The sequence below is a fragment of the Nyctibius grandis genome, chromosome 19 (genome assembly GCF_013368605.1).
Source record: "Nyctibius grandis isolate bNycGra1 chromosome 19, bNycGra1.pri, whole genome shotgun sequence".
NCBI lineage: Eukaryota > Metazoa > Chordata > Aves > Nyctibiiformes > Nyctibiidae > Nyctibius > Nyctibius grandis.
In genome coordinates this window covers 9,063,868-9,087,134 of record NC_090676.1, presented here as the reverse complement: position 1 = coordinate 9,087,134, position 23,267 = coordinate 9,063,868, and the positions used below count along the sequence as shown (strand labels likewise).

At 37.1% G+C, this 23,267-nt stretch overlaps 1 protein-coding gene across 4 annotated transcripts in view; it reads left to right on the top strand.

Annotated features, from left to right (window-relative positions):
* Positions 1-23,267, top strand: part of STAU1 (staufen double-stranded RNA binding protein 1) — a 32,024-nt gene that overhangs the window by 4,898 nt on the left and 3,859 nt on the right. For 2 of the 4 annotated variants that reach the window (XM_068416459.1, XM_068416455.1), the window contains exons 2-13: positions 983-1,049; positions 5,699-5,975; positions 6,834-6,958; positions 8,341-8,497; positions 10,204-10,342; positions 11,093-11,258; positions 16,377-16,475; positions 17,797-18,027; positions 18,586-18,729; positions 19,578-19,724; positions 20,543-20,615; positions 22,689-23,008. In XM_068416459.1, the coding sequence (XP_068272560.1) occupies positions 5,783-5,975; positions 6,834-6,958; positions 8,341-8,497; positions 10,204-10,342; positions 11,093-11,258; positions 16,377-16,475; positions 17,797-18,027; positions 18,586-18,729; positions 19,578-19,724; positions 20,543-20,615; positions 22,689-23,008 (1,794 nt within the window). In that variant the 5' untranslated portion in view covers positions 983-1,049; positions 5,699-5,782. The remainder of the gene's footprint in view (positions 1-982; positions 1,050-5,698; positions 5,976-6,833; positions 6,959-8,340; positions 8,498-10,203; positions 10,343-11,092; positions 11,259-16,376; positions 16,476-17,796; positions 18,028-18,585; positions 18,730-19,577; positions 19,725-20,542; positions 20,616-22,688; positions 23,009-23,267) is intronic. The other 2 variants (XM_068416456.1, XM_068416460.1) reach the window with 2 other exon arrangements.

Sequence of the window (23,267 nt, the reverse complement as noted above, 5' to 3'; positions counted from 1 at the left end):
TGTTTTCCAGGTGCTTAATTAAGCTTCCAGAAAAACTTCTGGAAGAAAAGTTGAACCGATAGGACTGTAATCCTCTCGTCTCCCTTCTTCACTCTCCAGTTAAAAGAACAGGCACAATGTCTGCCTTTTTCAGGCTCTGTATCCTCCAGGATAACTGGTTATAGTTCTAAGATTCGTTGTAGGATTTCGAAATGGCTGTCTGAAGTAAATTCAAGAGCTTTTTTATCTACATCCTCTTCTAACTTTAATCAAGACTGAGATCTTACCCATTTTGTTGCTGGTTGTAACGTTGCTAGCGTCTGCGCGCAGTTGGCTTTAGTCACGGAAAAGAAGGATTAAACACTTTGTGCTATATTTGTAAGCAGAATAAAATACGTTTTGATTTCCATTTAGAGCAGTCCGTGTAGTGACAGGTTTCATATTCAGTACTGAAACACTTTTATTCTAAAATGGTTTTAGCTAGGTTTATTTTTTTTATGTGCCTATTTATGAGTGAAATCATTAGACTGGAAACGTAGCCAAAAGGTAAAATTTATATCAGATTTTTGCAGTTAATAGCTGCCAGAGTTTCTCAGGTTAGTGGCTTGCTTTTTGGTTTGGCTTTGTGAATTAAGGTCTGGGTCTCATTTCAGTAGCTTATCTCTAGTGCTGTTAGGAAGAAGGTTAACTTCGGCAAAACTGGAAGCCTTACTGCAGAAAGAAAATTTGCAGGTGACTTACAGTCCTGCAAAGAGCACCATTGTGAGATTCCACTTGGGTTTGGGGAAGGAGCAGTGAAAGAAGATTCTTGGATCACGTTGGAATTTCTGCTTGGAAAAACATTGCTCTGTTGAGGAGTCTGTCGGTGAGAATTTCATGGTCGTACAAATTCTTGTCATCCAAACAGATGAGGCAAACTCAACGTAGTGATGAGACATTTATGACAGAAGATCTTTGTGTAGCTTTGGGAAGCAAAATGCTAATTCTCTGTTTTTCCTTTTAGGCATTCTCCATCATAAATATCCTATTCGGAACTAAATCCAAATCTTCACTCTCTGGATCTCCTAAAGGTACAGGAAACTTACTTAAAACATTAAAGTTTCTTACCTTTTATTTGCATAATATTAAAGAAACCACAAGTTGTGGTAAAACATGATTATCCATAGGAAGTGTCTGGTTTTTGTTTGATCCTCTGGCTTCTATCTGCAACACTTTTGAGAATTATAACACAAAAAAGCCCCAAGAGAACTTTTATATGAAAATGCTACATTCTTTCTTCTATATAGGAAGATTTTAATTTATTTTTGGCTGCGTGGACTGAGATTATGTTAACAACTTTATGCATTTCTTTGCTTGCCTTTTGGTTACCTTAGTGACTTCTGAACTTTGCATTTTAATGTATTTGAAATTTCTGGGAATATTCCAGTCGTTGATGCACCACAAGAAAATAAAAATCTAAAAACTGGATTGGGGAGCAGTGCTCAGTCATCTGAAAACCCATCTGTCTTAAGTTTATTATTGTCCATAGGTCATTGAATTGTTTGGCAGCCATTACCATCATGAGGATAGTATTCTAGCGCAATACTGTCTCAATAAAATTTAAAATATTAATGTCTGAGTTAGCAAAAAGTAAGTGTGGAAGGGTGGGAAAGGAGCAAGTTATGTGATTAGCTGCTGGCTAAGGTGGTATGGGTAAAATATTTGTTCATTCACCTATCTTTTCGATGTCTGTGAGTGGTTTTAAGTTCTAGCAATGCCTTTAGTATTGTATAGGGGTCAATTACTTGTGTATTTGAAGTAGCTAACCCCTGATTACATGGAAAAATCACCTGAAATACTGGCATCTCTTTACTTCTCTGTCTACTGAAACAGTCTTCTTAAGTTATTAGTCTCAACTTTCTAGATTATGGTGCTTTTTCTTGATAGTTAGGGTTTTGTAAGCCTGTTATAGGGTAGAGGGCATATTACTTTGTAAAAGCACTGTAAACCCTTTTATAACCCCCAAATAACCTAGAATTAAATGCGCAATGATGGACAGTGAGTTCTTATACCCTAGTGAAATACTTCACACAAATCAACTACAGTGTCGTAAACTTCACAGGTAGCTGAAAAAATACAAACAAAATTCCAGTTTGTTTTGTCAGACTGTTCTTTGAAGCTGCTTGTCAAAGCATGAGCTAAATGTTTTTAAAAAGAAAACATAATATATATTTGTAGGTATAAACTTGTAAGGTGTAATCTCGTAAGTTATTACCTAGTGTCTGAAATTGTCAGAGATTTGTGAAGTGGGATTTCAACAATTCACAAGATGTTTTTAATGCCTACTTTTCTTTGGTTCTGCCTGAATTCAATCTAATGAACTCTGAAATAGTTCTCAATTGATAACTTACAGGATGTAGATTCGACTTTTGATCTGAATATGCAAACAGCGAGATTGGTGTATTGGTTAAGGAGAGAGAAACATGATGGTGTTGTAGCAATTTACGTAGAAATGATGTGGCAATTTACATAGAAGCAGCATTATATTCACTTAGGTTAAAAATGATACATTCATTGGAAAAGTTTTATTTTCATTGCAGTTCAGTTCTCCCGTTGATAATAAATTTCTATTCAGCTGTGGCGAAAGACTGGCATGCCCAGGTACTCAGCTATTTGAATGTCTTGGGGCTAAACCTTGAACAGCAGTGTGTTCTATGGGTATCAGATTTCTATTTCAAGTAAAGATATAGCTTATTGATTCCTTAAAATTTCTTTTTGGTTAAGGATGGCAGCTTTTCCTTCCTCCACCTTTAGAAACAGTCACGGAAAGGAGCACTCACACGATCCTGTTGAGTACATCTTTTCTTTCTTGCTAAATTAATGGCTCCAGAGACCAGGTATTTGTATGGTAATTTCAGTCATCAAATCGTGGCTACACTTGTAATTGCAAAGAAGGGTGGGTGGGATTGTTACCATCTTACAGATGCATAAAGTGAGCTGTGCTTAAACTCTCAATACTTGGTTTCTTGTGAGGTTGGAAGTCTTTTGGATTTCCAGAAGGTATGTAAAGGCTGAACTCTTCCAGTTTGTTGAAAGGCTAGGGGAGGTGTGGTGAATTCCAGCCAGGTGTGCCCCAAACACTTTCCTAGGTCCTTACTTAGTCCCTTTAGATGTGACTGAGCGGTCCGACTGCCGATGAAGTTGGGCAGTTGGTCTCTATGCTGAGAACAAGCAGGTTATGAGCTGTGGACATGTCTGCAGCATTTTTTTTGTCCGGTCATGGAATGTGCACAGCTGAAGTCTATTTGAAATTGAATTGGTTTCCAAAACCTTATTGTTTCAAGCACTAGGATGTGACCTCAAGTCTCCACAGATTTTTGTGAATAATGGCAGAATTGTCTGTCCTGATTCTAACTAGAGGTGTTTGAAGAAGCTTTTTCAAGCTGAGCAGTGATGGTTATAACTCTTGTTGGAGAGAGATCTGGGTAGAGAGCAGTCTGAGCTGTACCGCTGTGAGGTTCTATAGTACTTTGCCATAAATATAGAAAGTGAACTAATAATATTCCTGTCAGGGACTTCCCTTCTTGGGGAAAAAAAAAATTACTGGGGATCAGTATACTGTTCTTCTCTGCGTGTGTATGATAGTTGGCTAGAAAACTACCTTAATGTATGTATTTCGGAGCTGAAATTCCGTGTTCCTTAAAACCAGATGATGACAAATAAATGAAGGATAATGCCTTGCTTTAAAAGCAAAGTGCTTGTAGGGAGAGTGTTCTGAGAAGAATTTCAGACTTCCTTTCCAGCATGGTCTGAAAGATCCTGATGTTACTGAATTAAAAATAAAAATGTTGGTGTGTCTGCTTAAAATGTGTGGATTAGAAACTGTTTAACTTCAGTTACCTTGAAGGGCATTGTACTTCAGCAGGAAAGGAGAATTAGCTTTTTTTTTTTATTGCACTGCTTGAACGTTTGAAAAGTTTTCGGTGTTTCTAGTGATGCTCCTGGGAATGAAACTTAGTGATTATAAAATTATTACCCTGGAGTCATATTCTGCATACTTTTCATCTTTGTCTTACAACTTCTTGAAGCTCCTTTAGATAGATGCCCTAATACCCTTTTCACAGTTGTAATGCACCCAGTGTGTAACTTCTGCAAATTTAGTAGTCAAATACAGGATTTGTTTTGAGTATAATCTACATATAGGTCTTCCAAACTAATGAGATCTGAACTGATTTCGCTCTCTAGTAAAAAGCAAAGTTATCCAACCAGTGGTATGATAAGCCTGACATATTTATGATGTTTTTTCAAAGTAAGAATATTACAGATGATAGATTTGTTGGTATATCTGTTGTGTCCCAGTAGTTTATCTTCTCTTATTTAATACATAAATAAATCTTTGTATCCATGAATGTATCAACCTAGGTTCTCCTCTAAGGTTTGTTTTGTCAGTAACTAGCTAAAAACTTCACTCTGACTCATTGCTGCTCCCCTTACATTTGGAAGTCCATTCACAGGTTCAGAATTTGAAGCTTACAGAGCGCTAGTGAAGTTGTGTTACTACTAATAGCTCTGTGGTGGTATCTGGAACAGTGATTTCCCTTCATCTATAACTTATGAAAGAATAAACCTTTGTCTGCTGCCCTAATAAAATCTACAGGTGACCAGTGTGTGTGTGTGTGCCTTTGTGTGTAAAATGTCTTTACTTGGCTGTAAAATTTATTTTTAATAAATAAATTGATATGTGGGTCGTAAGCGGATACGGGCAGCTGAGCTCTGGCAGCAATGACAGCTTTCAAACTGGCAACCTGTTAGTGTATATTTAGGTTTAACTGTCTGAGCATGAAGATAATGTTGCATCCATGTGTAAGAGAAATCTAATACTAATTTGTCAGTGGATGAAAGACTGATCACGATACTTCACGTGGACTGGTGCAAGTTCATCGCTTGGAGGTGTTTTTTCTTAAATGAACATAGATGCCTATGAGCACTTCCAACACTTGTTTACAGTGTTGCAAGGCCAAATAACTCTAAATTGGTGCTCGAACTGTGACCGAGACACGTTCTGACTTAAATAGAAGCAACCTTCAAAACGCATGTAGCTCTATGAGTTTATGAGCTCTTACACCTTCCCTGTTCCCAGTTGTAGCTACTTCGGCATTTTCTGCTGGACACCAGTTGTGTTCCCCTCATAAATGGCCAGCCATTCTTCTTGGGGATCCTGGGGGAAAAGAGTATATGATTATAATAAAGGGTGCATGCTCTAAATAGTTGTTTTGTAAAGACTCCATTTATTGCTTGCCCTTCCAAGTTAAAAACTTTAACTTCGAATGGTAGAATTCATGAAACGTAATCTGTTTGTGAAAGTTGCTCTTTGTTCAGCATACAAGCAGTGGCTATCAGTTTAAGTAACTGGATTTGCTTTGTAAGTGGATTCAGTGATGGGGAAAACAGATGGATAGTTATCTTAAATGAACAAGCATAAATAAAGCTTCTATGCTGCTTCTATACTACTTCTCTTTTATAAATGAAAGAAATGTGAAATTAAATGATAGGGCACATAGATGGAAATATGCCATTAAAACTGGATGCGCAAGGTATTGCATACAAAATGGAAACAATGGCTGCTTGATTGAATGCTTTTTCCCTTTTTCCCCTTTTTGCTGATGGAGAAATAATTCTAATAGATTGTTAGAGAATGCTAAATATTTAGTATAATCTTTTTTTCCACTTTACATTTTAGGTCAGCAATTTGGCTTCATCGCACTGAGTTTGCCTGCATTCAAAGCTGTTTGCCTACAGTAATTTGCTCTGGTTGGAAGTGAATATGTCTCAAGTTCAAATTCAGAATCCTTCTGCTGCCCTTGCAGGGAGCCAAATATTGAATAAAAACCCATCTCTTTCACAGCCTTTGAGTATTCCTTCTACTACTAGTTCTTTGCCCTCTGAAAATGCAGGTAGACCTATCCAAAACTCTGCTTTACCCTCTGCATCAGTTACATCCACCAATGCAGCTGCAGGTAGGACTGAGTGTTAATAAGTGTATATATTCTTAGTGTTTATAGTTTGGCGTGATATATTCCTGATGTCTTGCACCTGCAAATATTTTAAGGGTAATACTTATCCAACTGCCGTAGCTTGTAATGCTTTCTCCCTATTGAATGAAATCTGTTTGAGACAGATAGAAGCATACTTTTCCATGAAGTTATAATAATTAATTGAAATGTTTGTAATAGTAAAGAATATTTAAAAGTGTACAACACTGAATTTTTAAAACATTGCTATCTGTCTTTTCTGCAAGTAGCTTGTTTTAAATATTAAAAAATGTAGTGTTTGAAATAGTTTGTTTAGTTCTATTATCTTTAGTTGTTTTATGACCAGTTTAATGATAAATATATTGTGCTAATAAAATATCATAGAGTGAATAAAAGGTAATAAATAAAAAATAGGAGAAGGAAAAACAAATTAACTTTTTTGTTTTTTGAAATTATTCAAAATTTTTTTTGAAACTTATTTGAAATTATTCAAAGCAAGTGACCATGATGAATACTTAGAAGATTTGCTCCTTGAAATGTACTACATAAGATGCAAGCTAAATGTGGGAATCTCCTAACTTCATACTTCTGGCTTGCATTAAAGCATTAATTTGAATGATGCTGTCTTTTAGGCTTGCCCATTGCTTGGAAATCCCAGAGTTCAGTAGGTTGTCACCAGTTTGGCTAATGAGCAGAGCTGTCTGTTCCAGCAAGTCTTTTCTGAGAAGTGGTGTATTGCAGACAACTAAATGCTAAGCCAATGAGATTTTTTTCTTTTAATTAAAGATCGTAGTAGAGTTCATAGCTACCTGTTCATTTATCTGATTTTATGTAATCTTTCAGCTCCTTCAAACATGGCAAACCCCAAAGAGAAAACCCCGATGTGTCTTGTGAATGAGTTAGCCCGTTTCAACAAGATTCAGCCTGAGTATAAGCTTTTGAGTGAGCAAGGTCCAGCTCATTCTAAGGTAAATATCCATATATGTTTCTTATTGCTGCTGTTCATGCTTTTTCACTTCCGTGAAAGGCAAAGTATATGCTTTTGGTGAAAGATAATACAGAATAATAGAGTGGAATGGGAAGCTCACCAAAGTACCGATGGTAGGGAAGTGTGAAGCTGTTAGATGTATACTAAAAAGTTGGTTTCCCAAAGTATATAAAGTATATAAAGGTTGAACTTACTAAACTACTAACTTACTAAAACTACTGACCTTTTTTGAAGAGTTATTTATGTTGGCTCCATTATGAGATGTTTGGCTTTGACTTTCATTTAACAAAGCAAGGTTTATCCCTTGCAGTTTTTGCTAAAACAAAATTGTATTAAATATGGATGATCTTTATACAATCGTGTTCTAGTATGATGTTAAGCTTTTGTTCTGCATCTTGCCTGTTCTGCAAATTTTCTGTGTTCTTCCCGTGGTGCATTTTAATATTCTGAGGTTAATCCCAACAACTTTAAAAGATAAAAATAGTTTCTTAGTCCAAATTATCCTGTAAGATGCAGGAAAATCAGCCTGGGATATGTCTGTTTAATCTGACGTCGTCTCCTTAAGGTGTTCCCCAGAACAGTGTTTGTCGTATGTTAGAGGGATTGCGTTGGAATTGAATAATATTAAAAATTAAAATCTTTTCTCCAAAATATGCGTAACATCAGCTTCAGTGTGCAAAGGAGGCAAGGTTTGCATGTACAAAAAGTATTGGAATAACATTCAGAGCATCTGTTCACTTGTGGTTTTGTTCTGTTTGAAATTAAACGTCATTTAATTACTAGGGAGACTTTGGCTTGCTGTTGTCTGATTAATTTGTGAAAATTTAGGGCAATATATATCCTTCCTTATCCCACATACTTAAAAAGAAGTGTCACAAAGCTTTGCTCTATAGTCAAATAGGCTTGTGCTCACCTGTGGGCATGCAGAAGCTTTTATAGTGCAACATGAACTTACCTATCTTCAAACTGCTGAAAAATATAATTTAAAAAAAACTCCACAGTATTAAAGTCTGAATTTCAAGGCTGCTGTTCAGAGTAATGTTGGCATACCAGCTATCCGTGTAGCTGTCACCTTTATACACATTGTGCCTTTTGTTTCTTAGCCTATATGATCTCATGCAATATGCAGGATAGTTGCTAGCTACAGTTATTGTGAAATTCTTAGTTCAGTAATCGGGGAAATCCTATCGATGTCCAAAGTGTTTAAAACCTGGAGACAACATGATAGTTGAGGAAAGCTTTGATTACCATATTCTCAACTTTTGCGTCACTAAAAGACTCATTGTTTTGTGTAAGAGGGTCAAATAAATTATGTGAATTCTGAAGCAGCTCATAATAAAATTCATGTTTTCTATTTTTGAGGTGTTTACAGTGCAACTGACTCTTGGGGACCAGCACTGGGAAGCTGATGGAACTAGCATTAAAAAAGCGCAACATGCAGCAGCTGCCAAAGCTTTGGAAGGGACAAAATTCCCTAAGCCTACGGCTCGTCCATCTCGTAGTGAAGGCAAGAATCCAGGTATGTGCCACAACAAACTGATTTAAAAAAAAAAAATTAATAAAATACACCTTTCTGGTTTTGGTATGTATTTTAAAGTTGCCTAAGGATGAATAAAAACAGTGATTCTGCAGATTTAACAATGACAGTTGTAGGTTTTGAGAGAACATCATCTTGATTGAATCTTTGATCATTGTAGGTGACAAAAAAAATTATCATATTAACAAGTTCAAGTATAGGGTTTTCCATCAAATCATTCAGACTTGAAGAACCCACTGCTTAACTTACTGTTTTGTATGGTAACACTTGGTGGAATCCTGGAAAAGATGTTTATCCTGCTCTTAAAAAAAAAAAAAAAAAAAAAAGAAAACCAAGTAAAAAAAAAAATCCAAACAAAAAAAAACACCATGAGGAATTCGGTCACAGCAAAGAATAATATTTTGCGTGGGCAGATGCATGTGTTTGGTAGTTTTGATAGGACAATTCAAAAGCTTGACAATAAAGATTTATTTGGAAATGTAAGTTAAAAAAACAAAACAAAACCACCAAAAACCAAACTGTTAAATTTGTGTTGAAGGATTGGATCAGAACTTTGGAATTCGCATCATTTGTACTTCTTTAAAGAGAAATAGATATTGTTTTGTATAAAAGCATTTAAGGTATAGTTAGCTATATTTAGGGAACTTCTTACATTTAGGGAACTATTTACTTCACTAAGATTGATTTGAAGATATATTTAAAATGTAAAATTAAGTATGAACTAGCATCACATCTCAGCTGCATGTGTGATTGTTTTGCATTTACTCTTAGTCACTTGAATGCAAAGCAATTAGGATAGCATTAGTATCTTCAGCAAAGGTTAAAACTTATCTTTTGTGCCAGTTGTATTCTGATGTCACCTAAATTCTTTCTTTAGAAACACTTTGTACAGTCAACAGTGAAAATATTAGAAGCTAGCAATTACTTATTTTGTCTCTGAATCTGTTCCATAATTTCATTTTCTTTTGGCAATTGCCTTATAAGAAAACAGTGTTGTACTAGAGTACACACTGATTTTTGAGCCAATGAGGCTGTGATAGAAAAAATGACCATTTACATGACTGGTCTTTCTCAAATGAGAATAGTCAGTGACTCAGTTCTTCATCCACACGATATCTGCACTGAGAGAAATGTTTATAGCCCTCAGTAGCAATATACCTTCCTTTGGAAAAGGCAAGTTGCAATTTGAAACTGAGGAGTCATAAAAACCCTTCTTAGGTCATTGAGTACAAAGAGAAATGTTTACTCATTCTCAGTAAACAACAGAAACAGAAGATATGTAGCATGTCTCTTAATTTAATTTAAAAGTATTTTTTTGTGAAGAGAAATTTCTGTTCTGCAGACAACATTGTTAGATATGCTGTAAAAATAAATAAATTGGTAGCTTAACAAGTGCAAAGCTAAAAAAAACCACCAAACCCCAAAAAATCCCCCCCAAAAAAGCCCCCAGCTAGTTCACTTTTTTTGTAACCGGATTGTCACAATTGTACTAGGCTGCTAATTTAATATGCACAATATAGACTTACTTTCTTTGTGTTCATTAGCATTTCTATTCAGAATTCATTCATTTAAGATACTGCATAGGGCAAAACTTGAGCTCGTTTTTCCATGTTTGAGACAGCGTAAGTTTAGATTGCTTTGGTCCCCTGTGGCAGTTGGTGACTCTCTTTATATTCCTTTTTATTTAGACAGTGTAACCCCCACAGTGGAGTTAAACGCACTTTGCATGAAGCTGGGAAAGAAACCTATGTACAAACCTATCGACCCTTATACGGGGATGAGATCCACTTACAGCTATACTATGAGAGGTGGTGCTTATCCTCCACGGTATGTATTGTTTCATTTTTTGGTTTTGCAGTCTCCTATCTTGAACTTCTGCTCTCTTCATCCGAGTGCTTTGGTGCTATCTTCTGAAAATAACTGAAAATACAATGTCCTTAAAGGGATATTCAGCTTGTAACATAGCCAGCTTATGAGGCAAAAGGTTGTGATAGGTACACTCCATTAATATCTGTAATTTGTCTTATTTAAGGGGGGGTTTTATTATTATTTGGCAGGGAGGGGAAGGGGGAAAAAAAGGGAACTGAACCAAATGATGATGTGTTTTTGAGGACATTCGGATATAACCAGCTTCATGAAGGGAATAGCTAAATAATAGCTAAATATTTCTTGCATTTCCTTTCTGTGTAAAAGCAAAAGTGAAGAAAACAGTTTGATGCTTTTTCTAAAACTATTTAAATTACAGTTTCAGTTTAAAGAATTTTATATGAACATAGGAATTGAAAATTCAAAACTTGCTGGACTACCAAGTCTATGAAAGTGTAGTTACATTGTCTTTCTCTGTTCTAGTTGGTTAGAAACATGTTCATATTGTAAAACAAGAACTGTTGATACTCTATTTCAAAGGTCTCTCCCTAAAATCTTTTAGACTTTAAATCAAAATTTGGCTTTTTAAGACTAGTGCTTCAATGCTGAGTCATGGTTACTGATAACCAAGAGATTAATCCACCTATAATTTACGTTTCTGTTTACTTTGTAGGCCAAACTATTTGCTTATTTAAATCTCTCTCTTTGCAGGTACTTTTACCCATTTCCTGTTGGGCCCTTACTTTATCAAGTTGAGCTTTCAATTGGAGGGCAGCAGTTCCATGGGAAAGGAAGAACAAGACAAGCTGCTAAGCACGATGCAGCTGCTAAAGCACTGAAAGTTCTGCAGAATGAGCCCTTGCCTGAGAAGCCAGAGGTGGGAATTAATCTTAGTGTTTTAAGCATAAATTGCTAAGATAAACTGAGATATTGTTGTAGATTTTTTCCTAATTGAGAGGAAGGTGACAGTTGTGAAATTTAATTCTGTGTCGTAGTGTTGACCTACTTGTGTCAACAGAAGCACTTTGATTTAAAACCATAAATTTCTATGGAACTAGAGTTTTCCCAAATTAAGTTATATTAATTCTTTTGCTGTCATGTTTTTCCACAGCAATGCTATAGACCTCTGTCAGATATGAGCACTGGAAGCATAGATAGGAACTAATATCTTATCAGGTACAGATGATATACAAACTTCTGAAGAAATGTGTAAATGGGGTACTTGCATTCTAGTATGGGCTACATAGAAATCACACATGGGTTTGTTTCCTGGGCAAAATTCGTACATGATTTTGGAAAGAACCGTGGAAGTTCTAGAAGAGCAGGAAGTTCATGGAAGTAGTAAACTCATACACACATTTTGATATGAATATACAAAGCAAATTTTTATCCCTCCATGTATTTATGGCTGCCCAGCACTTTCCATTCCAAGACCCTGTTATTGGGGTTTTTTCATGCTTTTTTTGTTAAGTTGCTTAGGCGGAAAGTCTCATTGTGTGCACACGAGTTACTCGTAGCTCCTGGGGCTGGTTGACTGTGTACACCCTCTCCATATGTGTTGGCTGACTGCTTTGGCCAGGGACTACCACAAAGAGTGTATTTAGTCTTTACTTTATGGGCTCAGTATACTTGTCTTGAGTTATAAGATCTTGATGTTAGAACTAAGAGCAAGAGATCTATTGATGTACTGCATGCTGGCATCTAGATTGTGTTGTGCAATACAAACCTAGAAGCAAGAGAGACTAGGGCATACAAAGAGTCAAGGGATTACAAATGCTATTGGGAAGAAGAGAGTGATGCTGGGATTAGAAGCTGAAAGAGTGGAGATGAGTTCTGCACTGAAATCTAGAACTGGTGATAGGCAGAGTGTGGTCAGGGACCAGCTCGAGGTCTTCATGCAGGAGAGGTCAAGCCTGAGGGGGATGTTCCCCTTCAGTGCAGGGGAACCCCAAATGCCTGAGTGTTGTCATTCTGTGTCAGTGATGCGTAACATCCTCTTTTTGTACTCACCCTCATAAAAGATAACCTGCTGTTATCAGCCATTTTTCCACCTCAGGCAGCAAAGTTCTGTGTACTGGATCCAAGGAGTCCAGCTCTGCAGAAAATAATAGGATCACATGTAACTGAATTTTTTTCTGTTCACTTTTTCAGAAATGCTTCTGTACAAGTGGCTTTCTGAATATTTATAGAGTTGTGTTTAAAGTTGAGTAATGTGAGGTCTTCAGAACAAACACTGCAATTGTCTTCATGTGACCACGTATCCTTTTCTGTAGGAAGAGGTAAAGGAAGTAAACCTACAGAGTCTCCTTTTTCTTTTTTTCAAGGACATGATAAGGGAAATACTATTGTGAATGATGCAAGAGATTGCAAGAAGGGAGAACTATTTTATGAATAAAACAATTGCAAGCTTATTGGGAGCTGAATGCTGTCTTGACCCTGCTATACATATGCTGGGCGAGTCACTTTTGTGAGAAACATGCGTTTGTCTTTTAGTTTTCTATTTACGTTTGACTTGTCCACAAAATGAACAGTAAGAGACGCAGCTGTGCTTAAGGAGAGCAATCCTTTGAATAGAGAGTACTGTTTTATAGTAAGTACTTGGATAAATCAGATCTTAATTTGAAGTTTGGTACTTAAATGCTAAATTCATTAATATTTGTGGCTTTCAAATATTGTAGTTTTAGGAATGTCTGAGGGAATTGCTGGTTTTGTAACAGTGTTTTGCACTAGACAAGATAAAGATAAAGTAAGGAAGATTTTACCACTAAGTGAGCAGTGCTTATTCTTGCATTCAGTGAGGCAAGGTCCTTGAAGGATACAGTAGTGTAAGATCATAAGAGATGCTATTATAATGCGTGTATACAAGGGAGGCAAATTAAGATTTCACAAGCAGACATAATCCTGATACTTCCTACCTGTCATTAGATGTTGCCAGTAATTTTCCGTTTAAATGTGGTTATTTTTTCGGTATCACATCTCTGTGCGTGTGTGTAAACAGAATATGCTTAAGCTTGAGCTCTTGTGTTTTTTTGGGGGGGGAAGTAATTTTGTAAATTTTTTGTATTTTACAGATTTTTGTATTTATAGAATTTTACTCTTGTATTTTTAAATTAGAAAATATTCAGTGCTTAAGAAGAAATCATTGAATGAAATTGACTTTAAAGGGTAAGAATGACCATTTCCCACACCTTGTCAGAGTGCAAATCTAGAAGCAAGTGGCAGGAAAAAAATGAAATAATATTAGCTCTGAACTGGACAAAGCCCTGCCTGAACAGCCCAATTTCATTTTAAAGTCTGCTCTGCTTTGAGTGGGAGGCTGTAGTAGGAGACCTCCAAAGGACCCTTCCAACCTAAATTAGTCTGATGGGAGTTAAGACACACTGACAAAGTTGTATGCAAAGTAAGCCTGTACTGCAGAGATGATAAAGCATCTATTTAAAGCTTAGAAAACATAGAAAGCTATGCTTTCTAGCACAATTCTTAGACAGAAATTGTAACTTTTGCCTGAAAATACTAAAACCAGAACTGCTTCTATGTTTTTTGCCAACTTACTTGGTAAATATCAGCTGCTCTTTATACCCTTAACATGGAAGAAAATAGTCAGACTGATAGTGATGTTGAAATCAATCAGTTCTGATCAGCAGCTCCACTGGTTTTTATTGTTTGCTTCTAAGCAGTCTTTGATGAAGTGTGTGTTGAATGAGTTCCTAGAAAAGGGCGAATCCCTCTTAAAGGAGTATATTACTTATTGCAATTTGCTTGGGAGTTTTTTAATCTATGACTTTTGTTTCCTTTTGTGACTGTTTTTTTCACTTGTTAGAGATGGATTTGAACAATTGGATGAGAGCTAGGAGTGGTAAATGCTTATATTTGTGGTCTCATTCTGATATAGAGGCATAGATTCCTTGGAGAGTTTAGTCTATGCACACATGCAAACTGCTTTAAAAGCAGACTTTATAGATCATCTGCTTTGAGGTGTGCAGTGAAAGAGAAAGAGGAAGAGCGTGTGTGTATGATTATTTTTGATTTATAGAATAAACTGATCCAGAACTCTAAGTAGAGGCAAATTAATCGGTAAAATAGCTATAGTTGTTAATTGTTGTTTTGTTATTAATTTACTTTTTTTAGCTAAAGGTATTGAAGAAAAGTACCTGTGTTTTACACCGTGTGAACAGACTTGGAATATATCAAGAATATATACCATAATATAGCAAATAATTCCATACTATTTATTGTATTCTCTTGCAAGGATATTAAATGGGAAAAATCTAATCGAATAAAGAGAAGCCCTGGTCACCTTTGCAAGGAAAAATATCGAAATTTGAAAAACTAGAATATATCTGAAATTACAAGGAGGGGAAAAATATTTGTAATTAAAGTGATTGTGCTGATTTTTTGACAGTGAAGGTAGTGACAGATGATTCCTAGAGATGCTGGTAGTAAACTTGCTGTAACACTTAGACTGTAATAAAATAAGACCTTACTAGTTCAAATATTTTTTCTGGGTGTATGATGCTGTTCCTTTTGAACTTAACAATTGCATTTGAAATAGGTTTTAGAATATGATGATCAAGACTTTTGACTCCTGTATTCAGTCTTGGGTTTGCCAGTTTTTACCTGCGTTGTACCTTCTGCTGAGGTATAGTATGGTTCCTCTAGCGTAGGCGTTGCCTCCATGTTTCTCATGCACAGTGCATCTTCCTCGCTGCTGTGGGAGTGGTGCCATCATGTGGTCTCAGTTTTTGCAGACCTGAAGATTGCTCTATGTACACCTCCACGTAGAGTTTGGAGACTGGATGTAGTAGTGGGATCAGAAGTATCAGATGTTATCATTGTACAAGGATGTTGGGCTATATGTTGGGCTCTTCTGCAATCAAACCTGAAATACAAGGTCAACCCATAAGAATAGTATGAAATCTGATGGGACAGTGGGAGAAGTGAAAACCACAGATTAATTTTACCAATATTTTTTTCTGAGATGGGAAGAGGCTGCTTTAAGTGGTAGAAAAAAATTTCCTTCATGTTTTAATCTAACTTGTTAATAACAGACATTGGGGATGCCTGCCACCATCAGAACTAGTTTAAATCAGTGAGAGCTCTCTAGCTTATTTCTGCTGTTCCAATAAAATATTTAAATCATTTTTGTTACCTGGTTGCATAACTAGTGTTGTGGCATGATAGAACTGGTGAAATTGTTGCTGTTCATCTTTATCATAATCTTTCCAATATCACTGCTGGACACTTAGTCTTAAAATTTCTCTGTTGCTGTTACCATGCCTCTTAGTTCATGTTGATCCCAAAATCAGTGAAGACATTTTTGGAATCACAATCAAAATTTTACCTGGAGATAACGTAGAAGTGCCTGTAGGTAAGCTTCACCTGGCACTGCTGTCCTCCTAGCAGGTGTAAGTTCTCAGAGATGTACACCATTTGATTTAAGGCGAGTTCCTGATAGTGTGTTCTTCAGATGAGAAAAAAATCTGTAGATGAAGCACTTAGCAGGGAGCGTGTTAAAAGATAGGCCTGTGCCAGGGTCTGATTAGCCATCCTTTATTCACATTGGTCCCATTCTCAGAATCTTTATTTTTCCTGCCCTTTCTCTTATCTGATACTGTCTTAGTGCTTTTGGTACAAATGTCCAATCAGTATATGAAAATTGTATTTCATAAAGGTACTTCCATTTGGAAATCAGTTCATTTCACGCTTCAGTTTGTTTTTCTATAAATAGGTTTTTAAACCTATTGGCCCTTATTCCATTTGTTCTTTTCTGTAACGAGCACATGCAAATATGAAGGTTTGCTAGCTTTTACACATACACCTTAAATGAGCTTCTTAAGTTTCAAATCTGTAGTATGTGTGCTGCATTTCTACACATTCACGTAAAATGGCAGTAAAGGTTAGACTACTTAAAATTTTGAGAGTTCAGTAAACTGGATGGATGGATAAAATTCAATTTAATAGGATCTTTATTTTAAATAGAGTATGCTTCTTTTAGGTTAACGGAAAAGAACCAGATGATGAAAATCTCAATAAATCTGAAATAAGCCAAGTTTTTGAGATTGCACTTAAAAGGAACTTGCCTGTGAATTTTGAGGTATGTTTATTTTACAAGCTCTAGATTTGTTTTTATTAGAATATTAAGGGTACACATTAAGTTGAGTCTCTTCTAAATAACCCAAACAACTGACTTTTAACATATCTTGTTAGTTGTGAATACACTTTTACCTTTGACAGTCACCCTGATTGTCTTGGACTTTATATGGTAAAGTGAAAAAAAAAAATCCACCTGTTCACGAATTCATGCACTAAAATCATAACATGAGTGAACAGCTACGCTGTGGTTGTCTGTGCAATCTTTTTTCTGAGCTTTTTGAAAAAATCAGTATTACAGTGAAGAAACAAAACCCAACCCCACATTAATGGTTAGAACATTGAAGTGCAGAGTCGAGGCAAAAGAGCATAGCTCACTCTGAAAGACGTTTATGGAAGTATTTGCTTAATTAAGCACTGATGTGGACTACCCGCAAGTTGCAGAATCTCACAAGTAGGTTTCTTTTCTTGCCTTGAGGTGACCTCATGTGCATCTTACTTTCCTTTCCCTTTGGCCTGGCTGCTTGCTGCCTCTTTGCCCCTCTTGATCATTTTAGTGACCTTAAATCAATAGCTTCCATAGGAGCATCTCTGTTTCACTGCAGTATTAATTTATCATGCTGCTTTCCTGAGCTGGCAGAGTAACATTTAAGTCAACTATCTGAATTATTATAGTAAGAAAATGCAATTGTGTGTAACTAAATTGCTTCTAAAACCATTCTGTGATACTTTACATGAATCTTTCGATATTGCAGATTAGCCTGAGCATCACTGGTAAAAATATACTGTCACACAAAGCCAGTTGTGGGTGGAAGTTCTTAATTTGTTCTTACTTTTTGACTTTATGGATATTTTGAAGTATGACGTGTTATGAATGGAGTTAAAAGACTAAATCTGTAGTAGGCAGCTATCTCTTAGATGTCTCCATAATTCTTGATTTCTGAACTAAAATGCTGGATCCTAAAATTGCTTTCTCTGTAACGTTCTATTACTGTAACATCATGTATTTAATGAGGTGATGTTAACTGGGGAAGTACACACTGATGAACTAGAACAGTCATGTTTTAATATTGTAAGAGTAAATAAATTAAACAAGATGGGTTAATGACATATGTAAACATTGTTTACTGCTTGCTGCTTCTGATCTTTTTAAGGTATATGTTTATTTGGGTGGGATTATGTTATTAGAGTGAGTATGATTTACATCTCTACTTTCTGGATTATATGAGAATCTAAAATGTCTTTATCTGTAGTTCTTGAGAGAAGTTTGCTATAAACAATGTGCCCTACCGTTTTTAATAAGTGTTTATCACGCTTTCACTCAGTTTTTCCCTCTGAAACAGGTGACCAAGGAAAGTGGTCCTCCCCATATGAAGAGTTTTGTAACCAAGGTGTCAGTTGGAGAATTCATGGGTGAAGGTGAAGGAAAGAGCAAGAAGATCTCAAAGAAAAATGCTGCAATAGCAGTCCTAGAAGAACTGAAAAAATTGCCACCCCTTCCTACGGTTGAGAAAATGAAGCCACGAATCAAAAAGAAAACAAAATCAATAGTGAAGGTAAGCGACAAAGAGATTGGAAATCTGACTGTTATAAATAATCATCAGATGAGAGGCATTTCGGAGTTAATTATAAACACTCTTCAACTGCTCAACATTTATCAGCAGTCTGGTACTACAAATGAAATGACATTTTAAATGGGGTTCTGACACCAGTTTTACAACAGTTATCAGTAAATTCAAGATGAAAGAGAAACCTTATAAAAGAATGAGTGGCATGTAAAAATCAAGCTCTGACTTTCAACCCTTAGACTTTACAGCTTCGGGTTTTGCATGATTTTGCTTGTGCAGATTCTCCTGCAAGCCTGTCCCTCCTTATATAGCAGGATTAGAACTTGTAAAACTATTACCAGTGGTAGGTTATATGTGGTCAGCTGTGACAGCAGAGCCAAATAAATCGAGTGTTTCTCTTTGGCTGTGACAGTGTTTCATTAAGCAACTTTTATTTCAGTGTTTTTGAAGTCTAGAGATGAATGTATTCAGTAGCATGCTGCATTTTGTCTATTAAACAAAATATTCACAAATTTTGGCTTATTCCCTGAACATTGTTCTAAATAGCTGCAAACAAGTCCAGAATATGGTCAAGGAATGAATCCTATTAGCAGACTTGCCCAGATACAGCAGGCCAAGAAAGAGAAGGAACCAGAGTACATGCTCATCACAGAACGTGGTCTTCCAAGGCGCAGGGAGTTTGTTATGCAGGTTTGTATGTTAATTTGAGAAATCTAGTTGTGTGGCTGTGATGGGTTTTTTGTTTTGTTTTGTTTTTCTGGAGGGGGCTTATGTTAATCACATTGTCATTATGATATACAAAGTTAACAGGATTACAGCCAAATTTCCCTGAAACTTATTAAGAAAATATCTAGTGGGGTACATTCAAGGAAGATAAAGGTTCAAGAAAAGTGATCTGAATTATGTTTTACAAAAATTGCATAGGGCACCAGAAGTCTATGTTGTAACTGCCTAATGTTTTAATTAACAGGAATATTAATATTCTGTTAGAAGATACTGACTTCTAACTTGTTTATTAACACAAACCTGGGTATCCTTCACTTCCTCCTTCTCCTGAGTTTTCATGTGTTGCTTTAGAGTGCAGCAATTTCTGCACTCTGCATTGCAAATCCCAATAGCATAGTAGTATTTTTAATACTGAGTGTCTACTATCCTCTAATAATTAAGTGCATTCTCCAGACCTCTCTCCTATCCTGGCCAAGACAGAAAAGTTGGTTGCTTTCTTTCCATTACATTAGTAAATCTGCTAAACCTGTAACTTCAGCTTTGAAAATTTATGTCTGCTGTGATACCAGTTTTGAGCATTTAGGCTGTTGCCAGGGTGAGGTGATGACATATAGTCATTTGTGTGACTTCTGTTTGGGTTTTTTTGTGCTTAGAGGCCAATGATCATTGATAATAAATGACAACTTGCTTAGAATAATGATCACTTGAACTATTTTGTGACTCATGGCGTGCTCAAGACACAGATCACTAATAAAAAAATCCTCATACTACTGCTTAAGAATTGTTTTGTTTTTTCTTCCTCTTTTGTCCAGGTGAAAGTTGGTGTACACACAGCTGAAGGAATGGGCACGAACAAAAAAGTTGCTAAACGCAATGCAGCTGAAAATATGTTGGAACTTTTAGGTTTCAAAGTCCCTCAACCTCAACCTCCAAAGCCAGCATTAAAGACAGAAGAGAAGGTAAGAGTCTTTAAGAATCAACCTCTATTTAATACTACAGCAAAAGCTGAGTTGAAACAATAGCAGCTTTGCAAGGCAGTAACAGTGTAGTAAATTCATCCTTTCTGCCCTAGCCAGCAAGCAGTTGTATTGAGGTCACTGTTCTCTAAAATAATAGCGCATTTTGGATACACTAAGGGTGCAATTTTGCAAGTAAATCAAGTCTGATCAGAAGGCTAAATGTATGTATTTCTTCTTTATAGAATGGCTCAGAACCTGTGATAACTGATATATTGGTCTTAGAAACTTGCAGACATGTAGGTTATAGGACTTCGTGGTAGCAGTAGTTTTACATAGCCTTATCACCAATTGCAGTCAAAGGTTTGTTACAGGTCTCTTTCTTTGGGGGGTCCCTTAGCAGGGAGAGAGCCTTGCATCCTCCTGTTGATTCAGAGATGTTAGCAGGGAGTTAAAATAGCAAGTCTGGCTTTAGTTTTCTCCTTTTCACGTATATGCTCATTTGTGTCCAGTGTGTTGTCCTCAGCAGTACCAATAACTAATGGTAGTTTAACTGGCTTTATTATGGTATCTAGTTCTCAATATCTGTGTTCTTAATACCACTTCACTGGTCTGTAGATAGTTGTAGTCATTCAGTGAATAAGAATCACTGAGCTTGTCTCTCCTTGGTAGCTGTGTAATAATTGAGGTTTTTGAATAATAAATTTTTCAGTAAAACTTTGACTAGTCAGACCACCTACATCTTGAAAACTTTAAAACTTGGGGGGAAAAAGTTTTAAAGGGATATTGTATGTTTGGCTTTTTTTCCTCTTATTTTTAAGACACCAGTGAAGAAACCAGGTGATGGAAGAAAAGTAACCTTCTTTGAGCCAGGCTCTGAAGAGACTTCAACTAGTAAGTAACCTTACTGAAAGAGGCATGGCCCTGTTGGCGTGTGTGTGTGTGTATGTGCAATATGTGTTTCTCAGGCCCTTCAATAGTGTCATTTAACACACTGTAATGAGCAGAGGTGTGCAACTGCTGGCTTGCAGACTAAATCTACCCCTTGGGAAGGTTTTGTTCAAATCCCAAAGAGCTTATTCCTCCCAAGTCATACCGTCTTCAGCTTGCTTGGCCGCCTGCTCAGGGAAGGGAGCAGATGGCTGAGCCAAAAGCATGTGTGTGCTAAGGGGTCAGTCAAGCACTGCTACCTGCAGTGTCTGGGCTTGTCTTGCCTTGATCTGAGAGATCTTGGGACAGGCTTTAATCTGTGTCTAAGGCTTTCTAGGACAAGAATGAATGTCCAGGACCGAGCTTGGTTCTGATCCAGGAACCAGGCTCCTTCAATCAACAGCAGGAGTGAAGTGGGGGCAATTTCTGTGGGGGAAAAGGTAAGGGGAGGAGGAGGGATCAGCCTCTTTGGCTCAGCAGAACACTTCTCTGGTACAGGGTCGAAATGAGGATGGGAGCAGATTCCCTGGAAAAAGGGTTGGGCTTTCTGCCTCCTGGGAATAGCCTTCTAGATTTGGAAGAATGGTTGCAGGTTGGAAGACTGCCCCAGAAATGTCACTGTAAGCCTGAGGCAGAGTAGCAATGGGAGGGTGGTGGTGAATTTTTTGAGGCAGAGTTAGCTCTGTTAAGTTTGGCCGTGTCACCTTACAGATGTTGAGAGAATAACTGCAGTATGTTGAAGGCTGCCCCTGGCATGAAGATGAGAAAGGGTGTCGGTACTGACTGAAACTGGTCTTCCTAAAGCAGAGCTGGAGAAGGAAGGAATGGCCTTGTAGTACAGAACAACCTCTTCGTCTGTGCTTGATCTCTAATGACAGAGAGCAAGGAACTGTGCCTGCATTTATTTCAGACAGTTGATGGTTATAGTGGTCAGATCCACAGCTGACTGTCTGGAACAAAAAAAAAACCCCAAACCTGGCCACCAAGTATGCAGGCGTTGGCTTTCTCTAATGTAAACTGTTGGGAGGAGTCATTATGGAAAGTTTGTCTATCGTAACACATTTCTGTTCTGGATATATGTTTCAGATGCTCTGTGTTTAAGTATAATTTTGTTGTTTAAATTGTAAATAGTTGGGCTTGACTTGGACTTCAGTAACGTTTTACTGCATCCATAAGATCTTAGCTAAACTTCACGACTTCTTATTCAAACTTTGCCATCCCTGCTTCCTTCCATCTACAAATTTTGGCTTTCATCCTTAGACTTGGAACAGCCCAGTCCTGCTGAACTTCATTTATCTATTCTGCCACAATACTGACGACTCTGTTTGTTTCAGTGGCACTGTCTTCCCCACCTTTCTTGAGCACACCTCTGTAATTTTCCTCCACAGTTCTGGGTATGTGGGTTCCCCGTAAAAGCTGTTCTTATCCCTCTCAAATCTAACTTATGCCATAATGTCAATAAATTGCTATCAATTGACAGGGGTTGGATATTTGCTGTAAATAGTCATTCTTGCTTCTTCATACTGTGCTAAGAGTATGTTTAACCTTACCTGCCTGTTTACATTTTCACAATATACAGTTTGAACTTTGTGGACTATCTGTCACTGTCTTTACAAGATTTAACAGTGGCTTTGGCCATTCTATGGTTTCATTATTTGCTCCTACAGTTTAAATTATGAAATAAAAACCACTGAAACCAAAAGATGTACCTAGAATGCGGTTGCAACTGACCGAGGTATCTGTAAGCTTCACTAACATGGAGAAACTGCTCCCAGAGGCAAAGGTGCTCCTTTTGGCAGAAGCAGATGTTGCAATGAATCATTTATTCAGTAAGCAAACCCTGTCTTGATGATGCTGAATCTCTGACCCACCAAAGGCGAATCAAGCTTGCTGAGTTTGTTAGTGTTTCAAAAATAATTTGAAACCAATTATTTTTTTCAAAAGTGGCTTTTGATGCCTGTCTGTGCCTTCATGTGCCTGCAGACGGCCTCACAGAAATAGCTAGCATTTGTTCAGTGTGTACGTCTCCCTTCTCAGGTAATAAAGAAGATGAGTTTAGGATGCCTTATCTCAGCCATCAGCAGCTTCCTGCTGGAATTCTTCCCATGGTCCCTGAGGTTGCACAAGCTGTAGGAGCCAATCAAGGACACCACACCAAAGAGTTCAACAGGGCAGCCCCAAATCCTGCCAAGGCTACAGTAACAGCCATGATCGCTAGAGAGCTGTTGTATGGTGGTACTTCTCCTACTGCTGAGACCATATTAAAGAATAACAACTCATCAGGCCACGTACCCCACGGACCACTTACTAGGCCCTCTGAGCAGCTGGACTATCTTTCCAATGTTCAAGGAATCCAGGTAATCGTTCAGCTTTGCAAGATTTCTTCCAAAGCTATCCAAACTGGTCCAACCTGTTATTTGCTCTAAAGCTTTTTAGTTCTGCTGGTGACTGATGTATTCTGAGGCTGTTTGTTAAGCTGAAATTCATGTAAATGTTTTACTTCACCTATGAAATGTACTGTATTTTACAGCTTTTTTATTTAGTTTTCAAATGTGTATTTCTGTACTGTATCCTCAGCCTTAATTCAGTGCTACTCTGAAGTCTTGGAAGAGTAAA